General features: G+C 45.8%; 3 protein-coding genes across 8 annotated transcripts; 1 reads left to right on the top strand and 2 right to left on the bottom strand.

Moving 5' to 3' along the window:
• The first annotated feature begins 873 nt into the window (after positions 1-873).
• Positions 874-2,318, top strand: LOC125520666 (thylakoid lumenal 16.5 kDa protein, chloroplastic). Its single transcript, XM_048685626.1, has 4 exons — positions 874-1,446; positions 1,540-1,679; positions 1,775-1,847; positions 1,934-2,318. The coding sequence occupies exons 1-4, from the start codon at positions 1,065-1,067 to the stop codon at positions 2,041-2,043; spliced, it is 705 nt and encodes a 234-aa protein (XP_048541583.1). The 5' UTR covers positions 874-1,064; the 3' UTR covers positions 2,044-2,318.
• Positions 2,319-2,427: 109 nt separating this feature from the next.
• LOC125520667 lies at positions 2,428-14,352 on the bottom strand. 5 transcript variants are annotated; one of them, XM_048685628.1, is made up of 12 exons: positions 13,953-14,352; positions 13,509-13,613; positions 12,690-12,795; positions 10,823-11,073; positions 10,036-10,155; positions 9,769-9,909; positions 9,364-9,642; positions 7,542-7,647; positions 4,085-4,267; positions 3,340-3,816; positions 3,146-3,229; positions 2,428-2,758 (listed from the first exon to the last, which is right to left on the bottom strand). In XM_048685628.1, exons 7-12 carry the CDS (start codon positions 9,484-9,486, stop codon positions 2,754-2,756), a joined length of 978 nt encoding a protein of 325 aa, XP_048541585.1. In that variant the 5' UTR covers positions 9,487-9,642; positions 9,769-9,909; positions 10,036-10,155; positions 10,823-11,073; positions 12,690-12,795; positions 13,509-13,613; positions 13,953-14,352; the 3' UTR covers positions 2,428-2,753. The 5 variants fall into 5 exon arrangements, with proteins under 5 accessions (XP_048541585.1, XP_048541586.1, XP_048541589.1 ...); XM_048685629.1 differs by having other exon boundaries at positions 10,036-11,073; positions 13,509-13,591; XM_048685632.1 differs by lacking the exon at positions 9,364-9,642 and having other exon boundaries at positions 10,036-11,073; positions 13,953-14,351.
• Positions 14,353-15,024: 672 nt separating this feature from the next.
• Positions 15,025-18,988, bottom strand: LOC125524780 (putative pentatricopeptide repeat-containing protein At5g40405). Of its 2 annotated transcripts, XM_048689810.1 has the most exons (4): positions 16,605-18,988; positions 16,286-16,520; positions 15,724-16,189; positions 15,025-15,290 (listed from the first exon to the last, which is right to left on the bottom strand). In XM_048689810.1, the coding sequence occupies exon 1, from the start codon at positions 18,948-18,950 to the stop codon at positions 16,722-16,724; it is 2,229 nt and encodes a 742-aa protein (XP_048545767.1). In that variant the 5' UTR covers positions 18,951-18,988; the 3' UTR covers positions 15,025-15,290; positions 15,724-16,189; positions 16,286-16,520; positions 16,605-16,721. The 2 variants fall into 2 exon arrangements, with proteins under 2 accessions (XP_048545767.1, XP_048545766.1); XM_048689809.1 differs by having other exon boundaries at positions 16,286-18,988.
• Positions 18,989-19,256: the final 268 nt, after the last annotated feature.

Here is a 19,256-nt window from a genome sequence, read left to right as displayed (position 1 = left end):
GATCAATTTGCCAAAAGTGAAAGAACATGATAATACAAAGGAAAAAGCTTGGCAAAAGCCTGACCACGGGTGGGCCAAGGTCAATGTGGATGGAAGTTTTTTGCAGGAGAATAGTAGTGGAGCATGGGGAGCTGTGGTACGAGAGCATGATGGGAGAATTATATTGTCGGCCTGGGACTACATTCCGCGATGCAAAGGAGCAGACTTCGCAGAAGCTATGGCTTGCCTAGAAGGACTACGGGCAGCGATGTCGGGCACAGACCTACCTTTAATTATTGAGACGGACATCAGTGTCGTGGCAAAGGCACTTGACCCCTCATACGTGGATAGATCGGAAATCAGAGTGTTTGCAAAGGAATTCCAGGTCATCAAGCAAGGAAACAGAGAAGTTAAAGTTCACAAAGCAGATAGAAGAGTCAATAGTTTAGCCCATAGTCTTTGCCAATTTAGGCGTAGAGAGTTGCGTGGAGGTGTTATGTAAGGGACATAGCCAACCTACGTGTTGAGCGTGGCCTTGCAAGATTGTAAGAACAATGTTTCCTCTTTTAATTAACACAACTCTCTATTTCAAAAAAAAATGTCATTCTAGGACTGCTAATTCCACCACAAATAACCATGTGAGCTACCCTCGGTTCCCAATGTTTAACACTGTCCTTCTTCGTATCTGCTGCGCGCTCCGCCTCCATCGCTAGCTGTGCATGTGCCGATGTGCGCGTATGCGGGACGTGACGTACTACGTACGCGCGGCGCGGAGGCAGCTGCTGTCCTGGCCACCGCGCGCACCCGACGCGGCCAAGGGGGTTCGCTCGTCGTCCGCGAGAGGCCACAGCCCACGCACGTACGCGTGTGGAAGCGTCTCCCTGCCCATACAGGCGCGGCCGACTGAGGCTAACCCGTCTGTGGCTGTGACGACCGCGGCGAGATATAGCAAGGATAAGGGGACACGGACTTCCATCCCATTCTACCATCTCATTCCGCATTTCGATTTCGCCACACGACGCCGGCCACAGCTCCCCGCCAACCTCCCCGGTGAACCAAGCGCTCTCTCTCTCTCCGTCGATCGTATGGTGCCCATGGTCACCGAGGCGTGGACGCTCGCCGGGTGCGGCGGGGCCGCGTCCAAGCCCTTGCCGGCGCAGGAGGTCCCCACGCTGCTGCATCCTACTGCCAAGAAACCCACGTCGTTCAGAGCGGTGGCCGTCGCGAGTAGCACAAGCCAGGACGGTCCCGGCCGGCGCGACGCCGCCGTCGTCGGTAGGCGCGGCGGCATCGCGTCGTGCCTGCTGGCCGCCCTCGCGCTGGCCGGCTCCTCCTCCTCTGGCGGCGCCGCGCGGGCCGCCATCCTGGAGGCTGACGACGACCTGGAGCTGCTGGAGCGCGTCAAGGAGGACAAGAAGAAACGGCTCCAGAAGCAAGGGATCATCAACTCCTCCGCCGCCGAGACAGGTCGGTCGGCTCGATCGATCAGCAAAATTAGCCATGCCTTGTACTAGTACTGATCTGTGCAAACTAGTGCTGGCAATTAATCCTTAACCACAGGGTACTTGCAGGACCTGGTGTACAAGCTGAGCAAGGTGGGGCAGGCCATTGACAAGGACGACCTCGCCGCCGCCGGCGACGTCCTCGGCCCCGCCTCCGACGCGCCGTGGGTGCAGAACGTCAATGCAGCTTTCTCCAAGGCACGCATGCTCCTACCAGAACACGACACTTACATATATATAGAACTGTTTGACTGCAATTTCATCTCATTTCTATCACTGTATGTGCACAACAGTTCAGCTCAAGCAGTGAGGAGAAGAGCGCGGTCGACACCTTCAACTCTTCGCTGTCCTCCTTATTCACATCAGGTATGTAATTCTTCATCAGTCTCTAGCACTGGAAGAATTAGGAAATGGTGTCCTCAACATCATCTCGCTTTCCATTCTTGTTGCAGTGAGCAAGAGCGACATCAACTCGTCCAAGTCGGCGTTCGTGTCGTCGGCCACGGCGCTGGAGAAATGGGTGGAGCTGGCCGGGCTCACCGGCAAGCTCAAAGGCTTCTGAATTTTCCGAGACAACTGAATTGCTGTCTGACGAGTACATACCTACCTACCTGGAGATGATGTTTTCCTTCAAGCGCTGGCTTGATGATGTTCTCCATGCCACTGATACATGCGTTGATTCTATCGTAACCACGGCTTCGACGGAAGAACAATCTGTTAGAATCACAATTCCCTCTGTTTTTCTTCCCCTTGTTGAGATGTAAGACACTGTTCGTGTCAAGAAATTGTTTGCACCGTATTAGGATATTAAGCAAAAATAAAAAGTTTCTCCATGTCTCTCTAGTGCCTGTTTGCAACATATTCATGCGTGTTTTCGCACCGAGATTCCGATGTGCCACATATATGAAACTGATGTATGTTCATGCTAAGTTCCTGACCATAGCCATCACAAATCAAACTCTCACTTCAGCATTCACTTGAAATTAATAAACTTCTGTTGTACATGCCAGACAAGAACATAACCCATTAACCCAGCAAATTTAACATCACAGCTGCTAATGCTGATCTTACAGCACAACACCAATGTACAAGGCAGGGCACAACTACAATACCTTCGGCAAGCGACCGGGGGCCAGATCTGCTGCATCTTTTGATCAAGTTACAACTCATCCCATACTCTACATTACAAGACAGCGGAACTGACAAGGGAAAAGGCTAGCACGAAAGTTGCTCAAGTTCTCCATGAATATGTACAAAATGGCGGGTAGCTGCTCAGCCTGCAGACACAGCATGAGATATTAGTAGACGAGAAGTAACTACAAGAAGCCCCATGCTCTGTGCACAAGACTAGCCAGACAAGATAATACAAGGGAGAAGAACTTCAGTTGATTAAATTAGTTCTCTCATAAGAAGTGTATAATAGTAGCTGTAATAGCACACTGCTAACATGCACCCACAGCATGTATAGTAACTGAAAAATACACATCGAGCATGCACAGTAGCAGGCGCCAAACTAATGCAAGAGGACCTTTTCTTCTCCTGCTAATAGATATGGCACGGGTCCTCTCAATTTTCAAAAAAAAAAATTACAGTGGAGGTGGTGGCATGCGCTAATATAACTCACAGCTGGCTCTCGAAAAGAAGACTGGACGAAAATGGATTACCTGTATGTTCTCCACCTGTAGAATCTGAGAAGTTATTTGGCTCAGATGAGAGAAATGGTGACCTGCCATAATTCTCCAATACTTCTGCAGACAACAAAATGGTAGATAAATATTATATAGCCAATGGACTTTAGGTAAAAAGGTGCTCAAATAAGGAAAGCAAACCAATGGAAAACTCCCTCCCATTAATGTACCTGTATTTTGGTTGAACCCCTCTGTTAAGTCTGAAAAACTGAAATTCCGGGGAATCTGGCTCAAGAAGCCAAATGACGATGACTCCATATCCAAAAGTGCATCATTCAGTGGTTGCCCGTTCAACTCTGAGCTGCTAAAGGAACCAGCCGAGGCATCGCCAATTGATTGGCATGATTCAAGGAAAGCATTCCCACAGAAAGCAAAATCAGCGTTGCTCGAATAGCTTGACTCTGTCTTTATTGTTGTACCATTATTATCTGCACCATACAGCAAAGCAGATGCATTCTGGGCTGGTAGCACGCTGGTTGAAGCATCCATACCACTATGAGGACCGTGAATGTCTTTGCCACCATAAATTGACTGATCACCAGATGATGTTCCATTTATTAAACCACCTGAACTTCCGTTGCGCATCGCACCATTTGGCATAGCAGATATGGGACCAGACTCTGGTAAAAAGCACGAGTTTTGCTTCACTGAAATAAGGCAAATAGCAGACCATGTTAAAATGTCATTGATCAGCAAGTCAATACAGTATGGAAAGCGGAGGCAACAAACATAGCCCTCTTGAGCAGCAATACCACTTTGACAAAGTAAACAGGAACTTCTTGAGAAAGTTCTCGAGACTACTTTATACTTGTTTCTACATTACTTAATTGGTGAGAGATAATTGCATTATTACACCAGATAAAGACAAACAGATACCACAGAAAGCTCTAAAGCTGGGAAAAAAACATGTCTTACATGTTGTGGAGTTGGAGCCATTAGTGAGAGGCATAGAAGGGATTCCCGAAGAATAGTCTTTGTTCATAAGCTGGAACTGATCCTCAAGAAGCTTGTTGAAGGCCGTTATTTGATTCTTAAGCATCAGCCTCAAATAGTATGCCTTAAAAAACTCACGGTTCTCTTCCTCAAGTTTTTGCCAAACTGGAAAGAACAGAGTAAGAACAAAAGATTAAGGATGAGAATGACAACAAAAAACACATGTTTCTACGAAGAGTACAATGTACAGGGGATCCTTGAAGTTGTGGGGTGGTTCGTCTAGGTCCATGAATGCCCAAAGTGCATATGTAGGTCCCTGCCTCCCTGGTGTGCCATAAATCATATGTCTTAACCCACCAATTGAGGCGATTTCATGCCAAACATGTGCAATTGAAGGTTGCACCAACACCTTCAAAAACTACAGAAGATCGTTTTGGTTTTTTTTATACAGCAGAACTATGATACACAGTTACATATCACCCACCACCCATAATCATAGCATCATGGCATCCCCATCTCGTCGCCATAACAAGGATAATACAGTCGTGGTCCCTGTCGAGGCCAAGCCGTCGACCCTCGCAACAAAACATGAATGTGGCATCGGTTACAGAGGCATCACGCCTATTTGAAATCGAAGTGGCGAGGTTGGAGTCGACTTAGGCGATTTCGCACATCACAAGCAGAGTGCACGGGAAGAGGAAGCAGGGGTGGGAGGAAATAGCAGCCAGGCACTAGAAATAGCTAGGATGGGAGGGAATGAGGCTTCTCTCTGATCCGAGGGAGGGAGGGAGGGAGGGAGGGAGGGAGAGAATCGGCCACCGGGCTTCTCTTTGACTTTGCTGTGGCGGCCAGCACGCCTCTTCCCACCACCCCGCATACAGCTCCTCCCAGTTCCAGGTCGGAGGCGCATCTTCCTGTCCATCACCTCCTCTCCGCCCAACTCCAGGACAAAGGCGAGTATCAGCTCCACCTTGCTCCGTCCCCATCCACTGATCCACAGATCGACGCAGGTGCAGCGCCTCTCCAGTCAGCTTCAGAGCCAACTCTGTCGAGGTAAGCTACCCCTCCCTCCTCCTCCTCCACTCTCTTCTTCCTGCCTCTTCCTCCACGTTTCTCTTCTTCCCCTATGCTGTGATGCCCTCTCCTCCTCTGCTGTGATGTGCTCTATTTCTTTCTCTGCAAAGCTCCTCTGTTCTGCTCTGTTCTGAACATGTTGTGCACTACTCCCTCCGTTCCAAAATAGATGACTCCACTTTGTACTAACTTTAGTCTAAAGTTAGTATAAAGTGGAGTCATCTATTTTGGAATGGAGGGAGTAGTATATAAGTAGAAATGTAGTGCTAGTGCAGTGCATATTTTAATCCTACTGCCTTTGGCTATTTAATCTTGTTCACTGCAATCCACATGTACTGCTAGTATATCTGTGGGCAGTGGCTAGTGCAGTGCATCTCCTCTGTTTATTTAATCTTGCTCATTGCTAATGCCATGTGGAGTTGTGAACTGAACACATTTAGTATACTTAGTGGTGCAAGTGAAAAGAAGATTGCTACAGCCTACATGGCCAACGACAAGGTATGCATGTAGTCATGTACAACTCAATTGGAATTAAATTGTTATCAACTTGTCATACAAAGTTAGGTTTTTCTATGTAGTCATTTAATTTTCTACCACACAAAGTCAGGACATGTATATGATGTCGCCTCACCATACACCATAAGTGTTAGTTATGAATGAGGTTGGTCACCACAAGATTCACTACGGCATAAAAATTATGCCCATAATTGGCTTGGAAAATATTTTGAAGTACGAGATTTATATCGAGCTTTGTGTCCCACTGCTTGCTAGTTACACATGTACTTTGAGTAATAAATCCTATTGCCAATTCAGAAAGTCACTGGCAGCTTGTTACATCTTACAAAGTTGATGCTATGATTTGTATTTTGTGACTTGTGTTCCACAAACAGGCTATATGTTACCAATTACTTTATGATTTATCTTTACTCAAACTGAATGTTGAATTTCCTTGTGAATGCAATTCCACTCAAACTTCACTAGCCATTGTAAGGAAAATGAGCAGTGTTCAAAATATCGGCTGATAAGCTAACTGGCCGATTAATCCCTGTTAGGTGGGTCACCAAGTAGCCGATTAACTGATTTATCAGCCAATTAACTGGCCAATTCGCCTATTAATCCCCTATTCGCCAGCTGACCGAGCAGTTACCAGTTAACGATTTCCTGAACATTTTAAATGAGCAGTCATAATAAATCAGGTGTGCTGCCTATTGGTTATTAAGGATACAGTGCTCGATTCACTCACCTAAGCCAAACTAAAACTACAACGCAGATCTCTGATAACAGGATGGGGTCAAAGAGAAGGCTTTGATGGGCTTTATGTAGGCCAGAAGGGTTTTCAGTAATTTTGCAAAAAAACATCAGTGATATATCCTCCACCAGGTGAGTCACATTGACAAAAGAAGCCACAGAAGTGGGACTGGGACGACTAATGAACAACTTATTCCACATTAGAGGTATTGAAGTGCACTTTGGGAGTGGAGGAGAGGACCCAGGTGAACTGATGCCATAAGTTTGAGGACCCATCATACAATTTACTCATTTGAAAAGAATTTAAGAGATGGAACAAGATATATTTTGGAGGGATGAAAGAGAATGCTCATGAACGTTCGGGGAATTTGTCCATGCCAGTTCCACTTGACCGGTTCAAACATTTTTCACATGTATGCTACTTGTAGGTCTGTTATCATACTAATGGAGCTACAGTCCACTGGTAAACCTTCAGCACAAAGCAGTTCGTGCAAATCAATCTTCAAACAATTGGGATGTTGAACATGAATTAGGTGGACATGAATACATGATGTCCTGTTTGTGTTATTTGCCAACAAAGTCAACATTATAAGCCTATCAACTGAATCTTCTACATCTACACAAGCTTTCTGCTAGTGCTTTGTTGTGTCGTCAAGTTGCACAATTTCAAGGCACAGACGGGAACAAAGAAATATTTCCGTTGGCATAAATACATGAGGAGCCACAACTGAAGAGAACATATTGTGGTTTGCGAGATTTTCCATTATGTTAGAAAATTGTACTAATGGATTCTCGAAGATCAAAACGAGGGGAACTGAACATTTTCTGTGAGGTTTATATTAAGAACAGAAGATTTATCTAGCCATCATATAACAATTCTTGACGCAACACTGGAGACATGGTTTAGTAATGAACTAATGATATAACAATTCTTGATGCAACATCAGAAATATGGTTTCTACCAAAAGCATTTGTTAATGCTGTGCAAACCAGAAATTACCCACAGTTTCAGTCATCCGGTCAATTATGTATGAACTATGATACTGTTTACCAATCCTGGGACCTCATAGCTAGTAGACTAAAGATATCTCTGAGTGTATAAAGTAAAGACCATTACCAAGTTCAGTAAAGCTCGGTTCTATCTTGGCCTCAAGGGAGAGGGTATCAATCACTTCTTTCTGGTTCATATACAGCTGGAGACAGCGCTCGATGAGATTCTGGACCTGCACCAGCAGTTACTAGCAACATGAGTCATCGATACATGCAAGCAACCACTTACTAATTTTAACTATCACATATGCCGAAACAAGAGCCATGAAAAGTCATTCCCCCAACCCACAAGAAAAAATAACAAATACTTGTTGCCTGCTACTTTGGGTTTTCGACATCAACAAGCAACAGCACACGCCGCGCATGATATATTGACCTAGACCGCAGCTTAGCTTGGATCGACAGGAATCAGCAGAAAAATAAACGAGAATGCAGCAGAGCAGAGGTATTGTTAGTCAGTTGTGAAATGATGATACTGACGAGCTGTATGTCCTGGCGAGAGACCTTGCGGACGTCCTCCCCCGACATGTCGCCGCCTGCGCGCTCCCTGCTCCAGCCCTAATCCCTTCCTCGGCCCCTTCCGCTCTCCCTGACAGGAACAACCGAACAAGCAACCAAGCTTGGGGGTGAGACCCGGGGCGGATCTAGACGACGCACCCAGAAATCACGAAGACCAGCGTGGAATGGACACGAGCTCATACCTCAAAACCCAACGGGCAGGGGCTGGGACGGGGTGGGGGGTAGATAGCAGGAGCGCGGCGTCCCGGCGGCGAGCAAGAGCGGGACCGGCGACGGGCGCGAGAGGCGGGGGTTGGGGCGGGACTGAGGCGGGGGTTGGGGAGACGGCGCGGTGGCGGAGTCGCAGGGGGCTCGGGCTGATCGATCCGGACTTGTTGGCTGTGCAAGGAGCTGGGAAAAGGGGGGCGGAAAAGAGGGTGGGGGAAGAAGAAAAGGGAGGAGCGATTCCAGTAGTGGTGTGGATGGGGAGAAAGCGGTCCAAAGGAGCAGAAGGGGCCCGGATTCCTAATCCGCTGCTAGTGATGAGGCTTTTCGCACCGAATCTGCTGTCAAATACAGTGCCCTATGCTTTTTCTTCAGAAATACTCCGAAAAAGGAAGGTTTCGGTGGACTGGAGATTCTCACAGATCGCTGTAAATAAATAATAACTAGATCGGAATCACGCCTTGGCGCGAGGGTGCCGGTCCTAATATTTTGATGAAGCATGTAATGCTAAGTTAGTAGAAATCCAGATTTAGCATATGCATTCATACAAGACAACTACCGAGCGATCCATTAAATAGGGATTTCATAATCTGAAACATCAATTACTGCATCATTCAGTATATATCAGGGAAAAACATAGAAACAATATAGTTCTGAAACATATGTGTCCTCTAAAATCAGAATCGACATGGACAAAAAAAGGAATTGTTGACAAACAACACTTGGATGAAGCAAATCATTCCAAGCCTACAATTGATAAGATGGTTGGGAACACATATGCCTGCCACGCAACTCTGTACAGGCCAGCCGCTGAGTGATGTATGTAAATAAGGATCTCACAAACTGCAACGATAGTTGTTGCATCAATATATAATACTTCCTCCGTTCCTATATATAGGGTGTATAGTTTTTGGCACGGAAATTAAAGAACGCACATGGAGAAAAATTTCATAAGTTTTGGGCGAGATTACACCTGACTAATTGGCATGAGAAAATAGAGGAGGTTGCCTAATATAAGGAAATATAATCAAATCCCTAAAAAAATATCCAAACGTGTGGTGCAACGCAATACACCTTATATTTCGGGTTTTTTCTTAAAAATTTATACACCATATATCAAGGAACGGAGGGAGTAGGAAAGATTTCATAAAGAGCAAGGGTATTACTAATGGCACGGGGCAAGCATTATTGGCATCTTGGCAGTCACTTAATGGATCAATCTTTTGATCGTCATCTTCAACCTCCGACATTTTCTCTTTTAAATCACATGAATGGTCTTCAAATAGCATAAGACATTCTGGACATCTTCTCTTTTAAATCACATGAATGGTCTTCAAATAGCATTGCCCACGTGGATATGCCTCATTACCGCAAGCCACGCCGACGCATACACCACAAGAAGGAGCAGCATCACATCCTCGTCCTTCTCTGTGGTGTGGTGACGGCTGTGCCCGCAGAGCGCCGAGGAGCGATGGCAACCTAGGTTAGGGCGGCACGAACATGGCGACAGCAAGAGAAATAGGGAAGGATAAGGTGCATGAAAGAGGCAGGTCAAAGCCGCGAGGACGTACCTTGAGGACGGCGCTTCCTGACGTCCTCCTCCTTGATGACGAGGAAGCACCAAGGGCAGCTTGATGCTTGTCGGCGTCTTCCCTGATGAATTGGAGCCAAGCACTACAGGGTCAGAGGTGCAGCGCCTCGTGCTTCTCCCGCTGAGCATATATAAGCAATCAAACAAGAAATGAGATGCTATATGTGAATAATATACGAATAAGGAGATGCTATATAAGTGACCAGCAGCGCGCCTTGGCGCGTGGTGCTGGGTCCGATTGTTGTACCTAAGCGTGTGTTCCAGCCACACAAGCTTAGCATGTTTAGTGGCCTATGATAAAGCAAAAGCATTTATCCTAGATCACAAATGCGTGCGATTGCCGCGCCCGTCCATGTAGAGGAAAGAACTACATAGATATAGAAAAAATGCATGAAACAATAGAAATATACAAACTGTTTCAACAGTAAATAAAAGACAAAGGGTATGTTTGGGGGTAACATCCATAAAGCCAGTAATTCAATAGCATACAATTTTTTTGGTGAGACTAAATGGTTTATTCATATAAAGAATATACACGCAAATTAAAAACTATCATTAGCATTCATGATTGCACATGGTAGTAAATACTAAGAAAATTATTTAGTTGTGATTTATATAACTGGTATCACAACTAATAAAAATTAGTAGATTACAGGTAAATTAAGTATATCACCCTACAGTGTTTCACCATCTGTGCTAGTTTCACAACATTATATAAAGACCTAATTGCCACTATCTTCAAACATGACTAAGGCAATCAACTGAAAAGTGATGCCTTGAGTGGCATGGTTCGCCACCCCAGTCGTCCATGATGGAAGCTATGGAGGCGACAATCAGTTGGGTACCGCTTATCATAGTGAAGCATGTCCAACCTGTATTTGGCTAATATCTATTTAGTCAAGCATGCACATATAAACTTCTGCATTTCTTTAGAAAGAGCAAGATTTATACGAGTATGCAGCGAAAGAAATAAAAGCAATGAAATAATAATTAGCTTGTTAGATTTTGGTATAAAATAAGAAGTTATGGCGAACCTTCACATCTACTCCCTCCGTTCCTAAATATTTGTCTTTCTAGAGGTTTCAACAAGTGACTACATACGGAGCAAAATGAGTGAATCTACACTCTAAAATATGTCTATATACATCCGTATGTGGTAGCCATTTGAAATCTCTAGAAAGACAAATATTTAGAAACGGAGGGAGTAGTAATATCTTATTTATCTGTCCAACATGATCAGGGTCGTCGATACAGCAGAGGCAACAGTCACTGCCTTTTGAATGTCCTGCATACAGTAGAAGAACTACGCGTTAGTATATATGATGTCAATTTTATTTAACTTCACAAAAACACAAAATTTATGCCGACCTACTTCTAATCTGGTTCGTGTTTGTGCAACCTTCTCGGACTCCAATGACATTTATCTAACCTAAATAGCCTTTTGTTGTTTCTAGCATCACTTTCAACAAGTATAACTTTATTAATTCCTAGCCTGACCTGCTGAAAGTATATCTTTATTAATTGCGAGCCTGACAACATATATATTTTTTCAGTTTGACATAGAAGCACATTTCCAGTTCACCATGAAGCAAATTAAGGTATTCCTTGCTGCCGCGCAACGATATTTCTTGTGCTTTCTCACAAGCCATTGCCTTATTATAAGTGCTTTTTCTTTTCTTTTTTTTTCAAATCCCTACAAAACAACAGATATTCGAGTATATCCTCTGAAACTTAAAATGGGGCCATATATATTCCGTAATCAAGACTTCTGGACGGATGCTAGGTATGTATTAGTTTGGTTTGGTTTCATCTCAAAGATTCAGCGCAACAGACCCTGCTGTTACCGCATGAATAAGCTGAATATTTCTGCTGCTAGCGAGTAACAGCCTAACATGTCATGTATTACCACGGGACGGCGACTGCTTTGATGTGCACTACATCCTCGATGATCCACCTTGTGTTGTGCCTCTGGTGCGCCCACCGACGTGGTAGCTGCGTCCACTGCCGCTAGCTCTGCTTACTCCGTATCCTACGTCAACCGCCTTGCTATCTTCTGCTCGGGCAGTACTCAACATCATAATTTGGTGGCTGACAACAGGCCTCTTTCGCCTTGTCAACCTCCAAGCCCTTAAGTGCTGCGCTGGCAGCACCATAAGTCCATCTCCCTCCAAGGGCAGAAATGAACATGGCAGCATCATAATTAATTAATATTAATAGGATGTATTAGTGTTAAGAATACGAATGGGGAAGTAGCTCAAATGATAACTGAAACTCCAGATCATTCATGTATCCCTCTAAACCTTCGTAACTGAAACAAAATCTGTCTAAAATTGGTAACTACATGAATGGTTCACGGAGCTTGTATCCAAGGAATATAAAACATCTTAGCGCAATACTCTCTCAAAAAGAGAACATCTTAGTTCAATAAAGCAAACATCTTATTTCTGAAACCTGCGAAGTTATAAAAAGAGTTGAAAAGATTACTAATTTGAATAGGAGATCCACAATTTAGAGGGAGAAGAAAATGGAAAAGAAAGAATGAGACAGGGATGCTACTATGAACACAGGTTATATATGTGAAAATCAATAATCTCTATTTTAGAAACACCACTCCTAACTGGAGCATAAAACATGATAGTACAAGCATGAGCCTCCAATGCTTCTGAATTTTCTTTTAAACTCTACTTCTAAGCTTTTTAGTCTAATGTGATTATCACTTTGTCAGATATACACACATCGACTTCTTAAAATAATAGAACTGGACAACTGCCATGCCATCCAACATCACCATGACAATTAAGGTGCGGCTCTACATTTTCTGTTGACAGAAATACAAAAGGAATGAAACATAAAAGGCCGTATGGCCACAATAAAGCATACCAGAGGAATAACTTTACATACCTAGTCCATATGGTAATGATAGATCCACATTGATTCTTCACGCCGCTTGGTCGCTGTACAATCTGTGGACACCACTCGCCAGCCTCTACTCAAATCCTCTAACGCCCTGCAACCAGATGTGTTAACTCTCCAAACTGTCAGAGTCGCTGCCTCCTCCACTAAAATGAGTAGTGTTGTTGTCTACAAAAAATATTAATTTCAAAAGGAAGAATATAGTGAAATCAAAGCTTCTCTGAATTGTGATGTCAATAATCTGTTGTGGGAGACAGTCTATAAATATCACACCAAAGACAGTTTGTGATGAAGTTTCTCTTAAATGTTATTTTCCATGGAAGTGATCATATAATTCCTAGGATAGAGAGATATGATGAGATTCTCGAAGAACACAGTGATAGAAGCACCAAACTCGCCACTAAATATGCCAGTTCAGCATGCACAAAAAACTGAATAATAACCTCGGAAGGACAAAAAAACAGGCCAATAAACTTGGGATCGAAAAAACAGGTCAACTAACTTGGAAGGAGACCTATCATGATGCAGGCATAAATATCTCTCAGTAGTGATGTCTTGCTGCTATTTTACACGATAACAACACATAACCTATCAGATTTCCTTATTGGTAAATGTCTGTTCTTATAGTTAATTTTGAACTCAGCTTGGTCAGAACAGATATTGCATTTGTTATCCTTTTGTAACAGCTTATTTGGTGGCAGAAAATACAAATAATCCTGGCAGAGCCTCTACACCATCTTAGTCACCCAAGAAACTGCATATATCTAAAAGCACATAAAAGTAACCATATGTAGAATACATGTTTACCTTCTCCAAAGTCTGACCTTAACTTTTACTGATTGTCACTTTCCTGTAGTGTGAAGGGACCTCCGCATTGTAAACCGGTTTACCTGGACATTAGAAATACATCCCCTGGAAAGTCAATATCAAGCGTTAAGATTCTAAACTGCAAACACAAACAGTATCAGTAGATGCATAAATACCATCCTGACCCCATAGTTATAAGGCACAAATTGTCGGCTCTATTTGTCATAATCCATAGCATGGATTAATATGAAGAAAAACTGGAAGACAAGATGCAGCAATCTGAATAGCTGAGTGAACATTTGACAACTAAAGAATATAAGATATGGCAAGGATCTCCATCTTGTCAACTCCATGGAGAAGAGCAGGTGTCATCAGCACACAAAAAGAAGAAGGAGCCTATGAAAACTGAAACGACCATGGGGATGGGGGTGCTGCGTTGCTTACCCGCGCTAGGAGCCATCGAGGCGGTGGTAAACGACCTCGTCGTTGGCCAACCTCGGCTGCACCACACCGGAGCAGACGAACGCGGCCATGGCGAGCACTCTTCCGTCGAGCTCGACCATGTGAGGGGCGCCGTCGTTGCTGTGGTGGTCGTCCTCGTCCATGGAGGGTGGCTGCTGCTCTAGATCGAACAAACAAGTGAGGGGGTCAGGAGAGAAGGAACAAGAGAAGAGCAGAGGAGAGGATCTGAATCGAGGTAAGGGGAGGGGATGGTAGCGCAGCTGTGGCTGGTCAGTGGCGGCGGCGGACGGGGAGGATGGCCGGCGGCGCGAGGGGAGGCAGGGAAGAGAGGAGTTTGGAAGGGGACGGGGCGGCGGCGGCTCTCCCTCGCGTGAACAGGAAGAGGGGAGGACGCCGATTGGGGAGAAACTTGCACTTTTATACATCAAAGTGAAATTACGAAAATGCCCTCGGCATGGCAAAAGAATTACATGCGGTGGCACGAGATCTTTACCACGAGACGGTAACTATTCATTGCTACAGGAGCGATGCCCCGATCTGATGGCCGACGTTCTCTCACCGCTCGATCGGACGCCCGGAAACGCATCAAGTAAACGAATCGGACGGCCAGAATCGCGTGAGCTCTGAGAGCGTCCGGGAGTGACTGGATCTCTTATTTCTTGATGGGGAAACACTATTTAAAGGGTTTGGATTGACCATTATACAGGAAAACTGGAATGTGTTTTCATTCAGCAATAGGTAGCAGAACACACACACCTTTGTGTTTCAGTGTCAACAATAATAATACTATTTGGTGTAGTACTCCCTCCGTACCTACATATAAGTCTTTATAGAGATTCCACTATGGATTAACATACGAAGCAAAATGAGTGAATCTACACCCTGGAATGCATCTATATACATCCGTATGTGGTTTATAGTGGAATCCCTACAAAGACTTATATTTAGGAACGGAGGGAGTAGTATTTAATCAAGCAAACGCACGCTATGTTCGGCCCGCGGTTATCGACTCGACCCAATCACACCGTAAAACAGAAACCAGATTGTTGGTGAAAATAAAATATAGCCTTTCACTAAAACATATACAAAAGGCGCATTATATGTGTTTCAGACACACCAGTTTTTGCAATGGACTTGCCAGCCATGCTGCGATGTATCCATCCTCCTGCATACCCCGCCACACTGAAATGCTCCATCTGATTCCCTTCCCTGCACTACCAAGCCCATTCAACTTGTGCCTCCCTCAACAGCTCAGCTCAAAGCGGTAGTCACCTTTTTTCATTTACTTCAGCAACCCAATCTGAAGCAGACGATAGTTTCCTGCAATGGTGAGGCAGGGAGCTGAATCAGTAACGAGATCAATCAGCGAAGCCAGATCGAGACAAAAGGCTAAAAATGACATACAAAGGCAACTCAAGTTCCCATCGCTGAGTCAAACATGGAAGAATTGATCAGGTTCAGAACAATCAGTGATCTGACTGGCAGGTGACGTGTTCAGATCAGGACACTCAGATTCGAGGCCCAAACTAATCCAAAATACAACTAGCATTGATAATTAAATAAAGATCAGCAAGAAGAATAATGCGGTGCGGGGATTAGATTCTTGCTAACTCGGTAGGATGACAAGAAGATTCACAATATGCTGCTGGGAGAAATGGCATCTCGAGAGAGTAACCAGCTACGGCGCCGATATGGTTTTTGATCTCATGCACTAAACTACAGGTCTCATCTTGGTTAAGCTATAGGCACTGACCTTCACTTATTGGCTTCTTTGCCCACATGGCATCTCTTTCATCCTTGCAGCACTTATTTTTCTTGTCCACAACATCGTAAAAGAAGTTTGATACCTGCAAAATGGTGTCTGGATGTTTCCCCAACATCTAGAGAAGTCACCCAGGGGGCAGGGGCTTGCTGGTTTGCACCATGGTCGATGGGTTAGCCAGCCTCGGTTCGATCCACAGCTCTACCTTAATAATATTGATGACTAGTTCCTCCTGGGTACCACTCCTTTTTCCTTCTCCCAGCATCTATCAGCATGTTTGCAGCTCTCTTTCCCAGCACATTTTCATCATGTGCTTCGTAGCTCCACAAAACTGAATTCCAGACCTTGGAACAAAGGAAGCCATAGGAATTCCACTTGGCCTCACTGAGCATGGAGCATGGAACCACGGCTGCAGGGTGCCATGGATGCGCCACCTCCTTTGTCTACATTTTCAACCCTGAAATGCCACAGAAAAGAAACCACCAGAGTTACTGGGCAGGCCTGTTCAGCAATCTATATGTCCCATCTAGACTATTGACTTCAGCCTACTTACCCTCGGTGTTACTGGGCTGGCCTGTTCATTAACATGGCAACAGGTCACAGAAACTGCAGCTTAGGAAACAAGGGCAGCCATGCAGATTACACGAGAAGAACATGGATACCATTCACTTCCATCAGTTCGATCTCCACCTGGACTATGTGTGTGCTGAATGTTATCGTGTGAAGAGGAGCTCATTTCCAGTGAGCCAACTGGTATTCATCAGTGTGACACAACTGACCTTCTTTTCCTGATAAAGTAGCCATTGCTCTCAGAGGATGAACATGAGTAATCTCTCTAACTCAAATGGCACATCGAAGAGAACAGAGGATACCTTTGGCAACTGGGAATCACGACCTGAAAGCTAATCTGAAGAAGAAATAGTATTATGTTTTAGTGTTTCCTCATCCTTCAAGCTTTACACCAGGACCAGCGCCTTACAAAGCGTTAATCACCAAAAATCATTGCAAGAACATGCTCCACCCCTGAAGTGATGGAACCGACTCCGGTCTCTAACAATGATTTCCCGGTTCCAAAGCCTTGAGATCAACTTGATTGCAGAGTGGCAGTCCTCACAGACCCGGAGATTCTTTATGATATGAACCGGTAGGTTTGGTGCTAGACTAATGAGGCCAAATGCAATGGCCAATTTCTCACTGTGTGCTAAAAGTGCCTGTTCTTTCTCTTCCTCATCGACATCCACTGTTATCTGCGACGTGATAGGTGAATATCCTACTGACTTTAAACTGCGTCTAATCTCCTCCAACATTACAATAATCTCCATTCTGCGTGGATGTGATCGGTCACCAACTACAAACTTATGCACCTCCCCAGCCACGGCAATCGAGCTGTAACCGGCAGTCTTCTTCACACCCCTTTCTTCCATCAATCTCCTTATTTTTGATGCATCTTCCCATTGTCTAGAATCAATGTAAATGTTATACATCTGGACATAGACAGCATCCTCAGCTGGCTCTAGCTTCAGAAGATGATCTGCAGCATTTTGAGCTAGATCGACGTTCTTGTAGACTCTACAAGCACTCAAGATGGAGCCCCATATCACAGCATTTGGCTGCATTGGCATGGTCCGCACAAGATCCATAGCTTCATCCAGAAGTCCACTGCGGCCCAGCAAATCTATCATGCAGCCATAGTGCTCAATTTGGGGGCGTACATTGTGCACCAATCTCATCTCGTCGAAATACAGACGGCCTTCATCCAGTAGGCATGAATGACTACATGCAGTCAAAACAGCAATGTATGTAACTGAATTGGCATGAAAGCCATCACACTTCATCCAGAAGAAGTGCTCCAGAGCAGCCATACCCATCCCATTGAATGCGAGACCTCCAATCATGGCGCTCCAAGTGTGAACATCTCTCACACTCATCTGTTTGAAAACAACAGTCGCCTCTTCCACCCTCCCACACTTCATGTACATGTCCAAGAGTGCAGTACCAAGGTAAACATCTCTTTCCACCAGCCTCTGCTCAATGCAAGCGTGCAAGGCCCTGCCCTGTGGCAATGCACCTAAACTTGCTGAAGCAGTTAGAAGGCCCACCATGGTAAAATTATCAGCACGCAAACCATGTCTCCTCATCTTTGTGAAAAGAAGTAGCGCTTCTCTAAGCCGGCCACCATGGATGTACCCAGTGATCAACGAGTTAAATGTGATGATGTCATGGTCCGCCATCTGATCAAACAGAGAGCGTGCAATGTCAACATGGCCTACCTTGCAGTATCCATCAATCATAGCATTCCATGGCTGGGGTCCTCGGCCCCTACCTAAAGCATCAAAAACCTCCCTTGCACAGGCAATGTCACCACACTTGGCATACATGTCGATGAGCGCAACTACAAGTTTGTTACTCATCAACATCCTCTTGTCCCCAACCAGCATGTGCAGTGAGCGTCCAAAATCCAAATCCTTCAGCTGAGCACATGCCGGGAGCACGCCAATCACGGTAACCTCATCCGGTGCAATGCCATCAGAAAGCATGCGGTTGAAGCAATCCACAGCCTCAGCAGCCCGACCAGCACGCGAGTACCCCGAAATCAAACCAGTCCAAGCGACCACGTTCCTCGTTGGAGCCCGCGCCAGAAGGCGCCGCGCATCATCAAGCAGCCCCGTCTTGGCCAGCCCACTGATGACCGTCGTCCAAGCAACCGCGTCCTTCACAGAAGCCTCGTCGAAAGCCCGGCGGGCATCGCCGGGGAGCTCAAGCCCAGCGTACATATGGATGAGAGGGCTCGCAATGAGCGGCACGGCGGAGGGAAGCATGGTACGGAAGCACGCGGCGTGCAGCATCCGGCACAGGAGGACCTGCGCGCGGCCGCGGGAGCAGCACTTGAAGAGGAAGTGGAACGTGAAGGCGTCGGGGGGCACGCCCCCGCGGCGCATACGCTGGTAGAGGAGGAACGGGTGCTCAGGTCCCGAGGAGGCGCGGAAGCAGGCGCGGAGCGCGGTGTCGAAGAGGAAGGTGGAGCAGGGCATTCGGTCGAACAGGCTGAGCGCGTAGCGGAGGTGGAGCGGGTCGCCGGGGGAAATGCAGCTGGCGAGGGAGTTGAGGAGGTGCGCGGCGGAGGGCTGGTGGAGGAGGCGGCCGGACGCGGTGAGGAGGGCGTGGAGCTCCGTGGCCTGCCGGACGGAGCGAGGGGTCGGCCATGGCGCCCGGGTCATCTCACGTCGCGGCTGCTCGCGACGAAGAAAGACGGCCGTGTTTATTTTGATGTAGTGGGCTCGTGCTTCTGTTTAGCTGCCCATCTAATACGTCGCTCATTGTGACACTCGACCAAACGCACAGGCCGGCCCATCTGTCTGTTTTCAACCGGACTTTTTATTTGGGGAGCCACTAGTTAACGAACGCTCCCACCTCACAACGATCAGCGTCACTCGACATGCTCTCAGCAATTTGCCATGTGTCATACTTTGGGCGCTCCCTTCGAATTTTGTTTTTTATTTTTCCGCACGTGTTTTCGGCTATTT

This window comes from Triticum urartu, chromosome 7, assembly GCF_003073215.2.
Source record: "Triticum urartu cultivar G1812 chromosome 7, Tu2.1, whole genome shotgun sequence".
Taxonomy (NCBI): domain Eukaryota; kingdom Viridiplantae; phylum Streptophyta; class Magnoliopsida; order Poales; family Poaceae; genus Triticum; species Triticum urartu.
This window is presented reverse-complemented; position numbering and strand designations above follow the sequence as displayed.

What these genes read in the sequence shown, in the direction of transcription:
- LOC125520667 (XM_048685628.1), bottom strand. Translation starts at nt 9,486, where the DNA reads ATGCTATTTGAAGACCATTCATGTGATTTAAAAGAGAAAATGTCGGAG. An exon ending in ACCGAGCTTTACTGAACTTG is followed by an intron (nt 4,268 to 7,541) that starts GTAATGGTCTTT and finishes TGTTCTTTCCAG; the next exon opens with TTTGGCAAAAACTTGAGGAA. An exon ending in GGGGTTCAACCAAAATACAG is followed by an intron (nt 3,230 to 3,339) that starts GTACATTAATGG and finishes TGTTGTCTGCAG; the next exon opens with AAGTATTGGAGAATTATGGC.
- LOC125520666 (XM_048685626.1), top strand. Translation starts at nt 1,065, where the DNA reads ATGGTGCCCATGGTCACCGAGGCGTGGACGCTCGCCGGGTGCGGCGGG. An exon ending in CTCCTCCGCCGCCGAGACAG is followed by an intron (nt 1,447 to 1,539) that starts GTCGGTCGGCTC and finishes CCTTAACCACAG; the next exon opens with GGTACTTGCAGGACCTGGTG. An exon ending in TCAATGCAGCTTTCTCCAAG is followed by an intron (nt 1,680 to 1,774) that starts GCACGCATGCTC and finishes TGTGCACAACAG; the next exon opens with TTCAGCTCAAGCAGTGAGGA.
- LOC125524780 (XM_048689809.1), bottom strand. Translation starts at nt 18,950, where the DNA reads ATGACCCGGGCGCCATGGCCGACCCCTCGCTCCGTCCGGCAGGCCACG.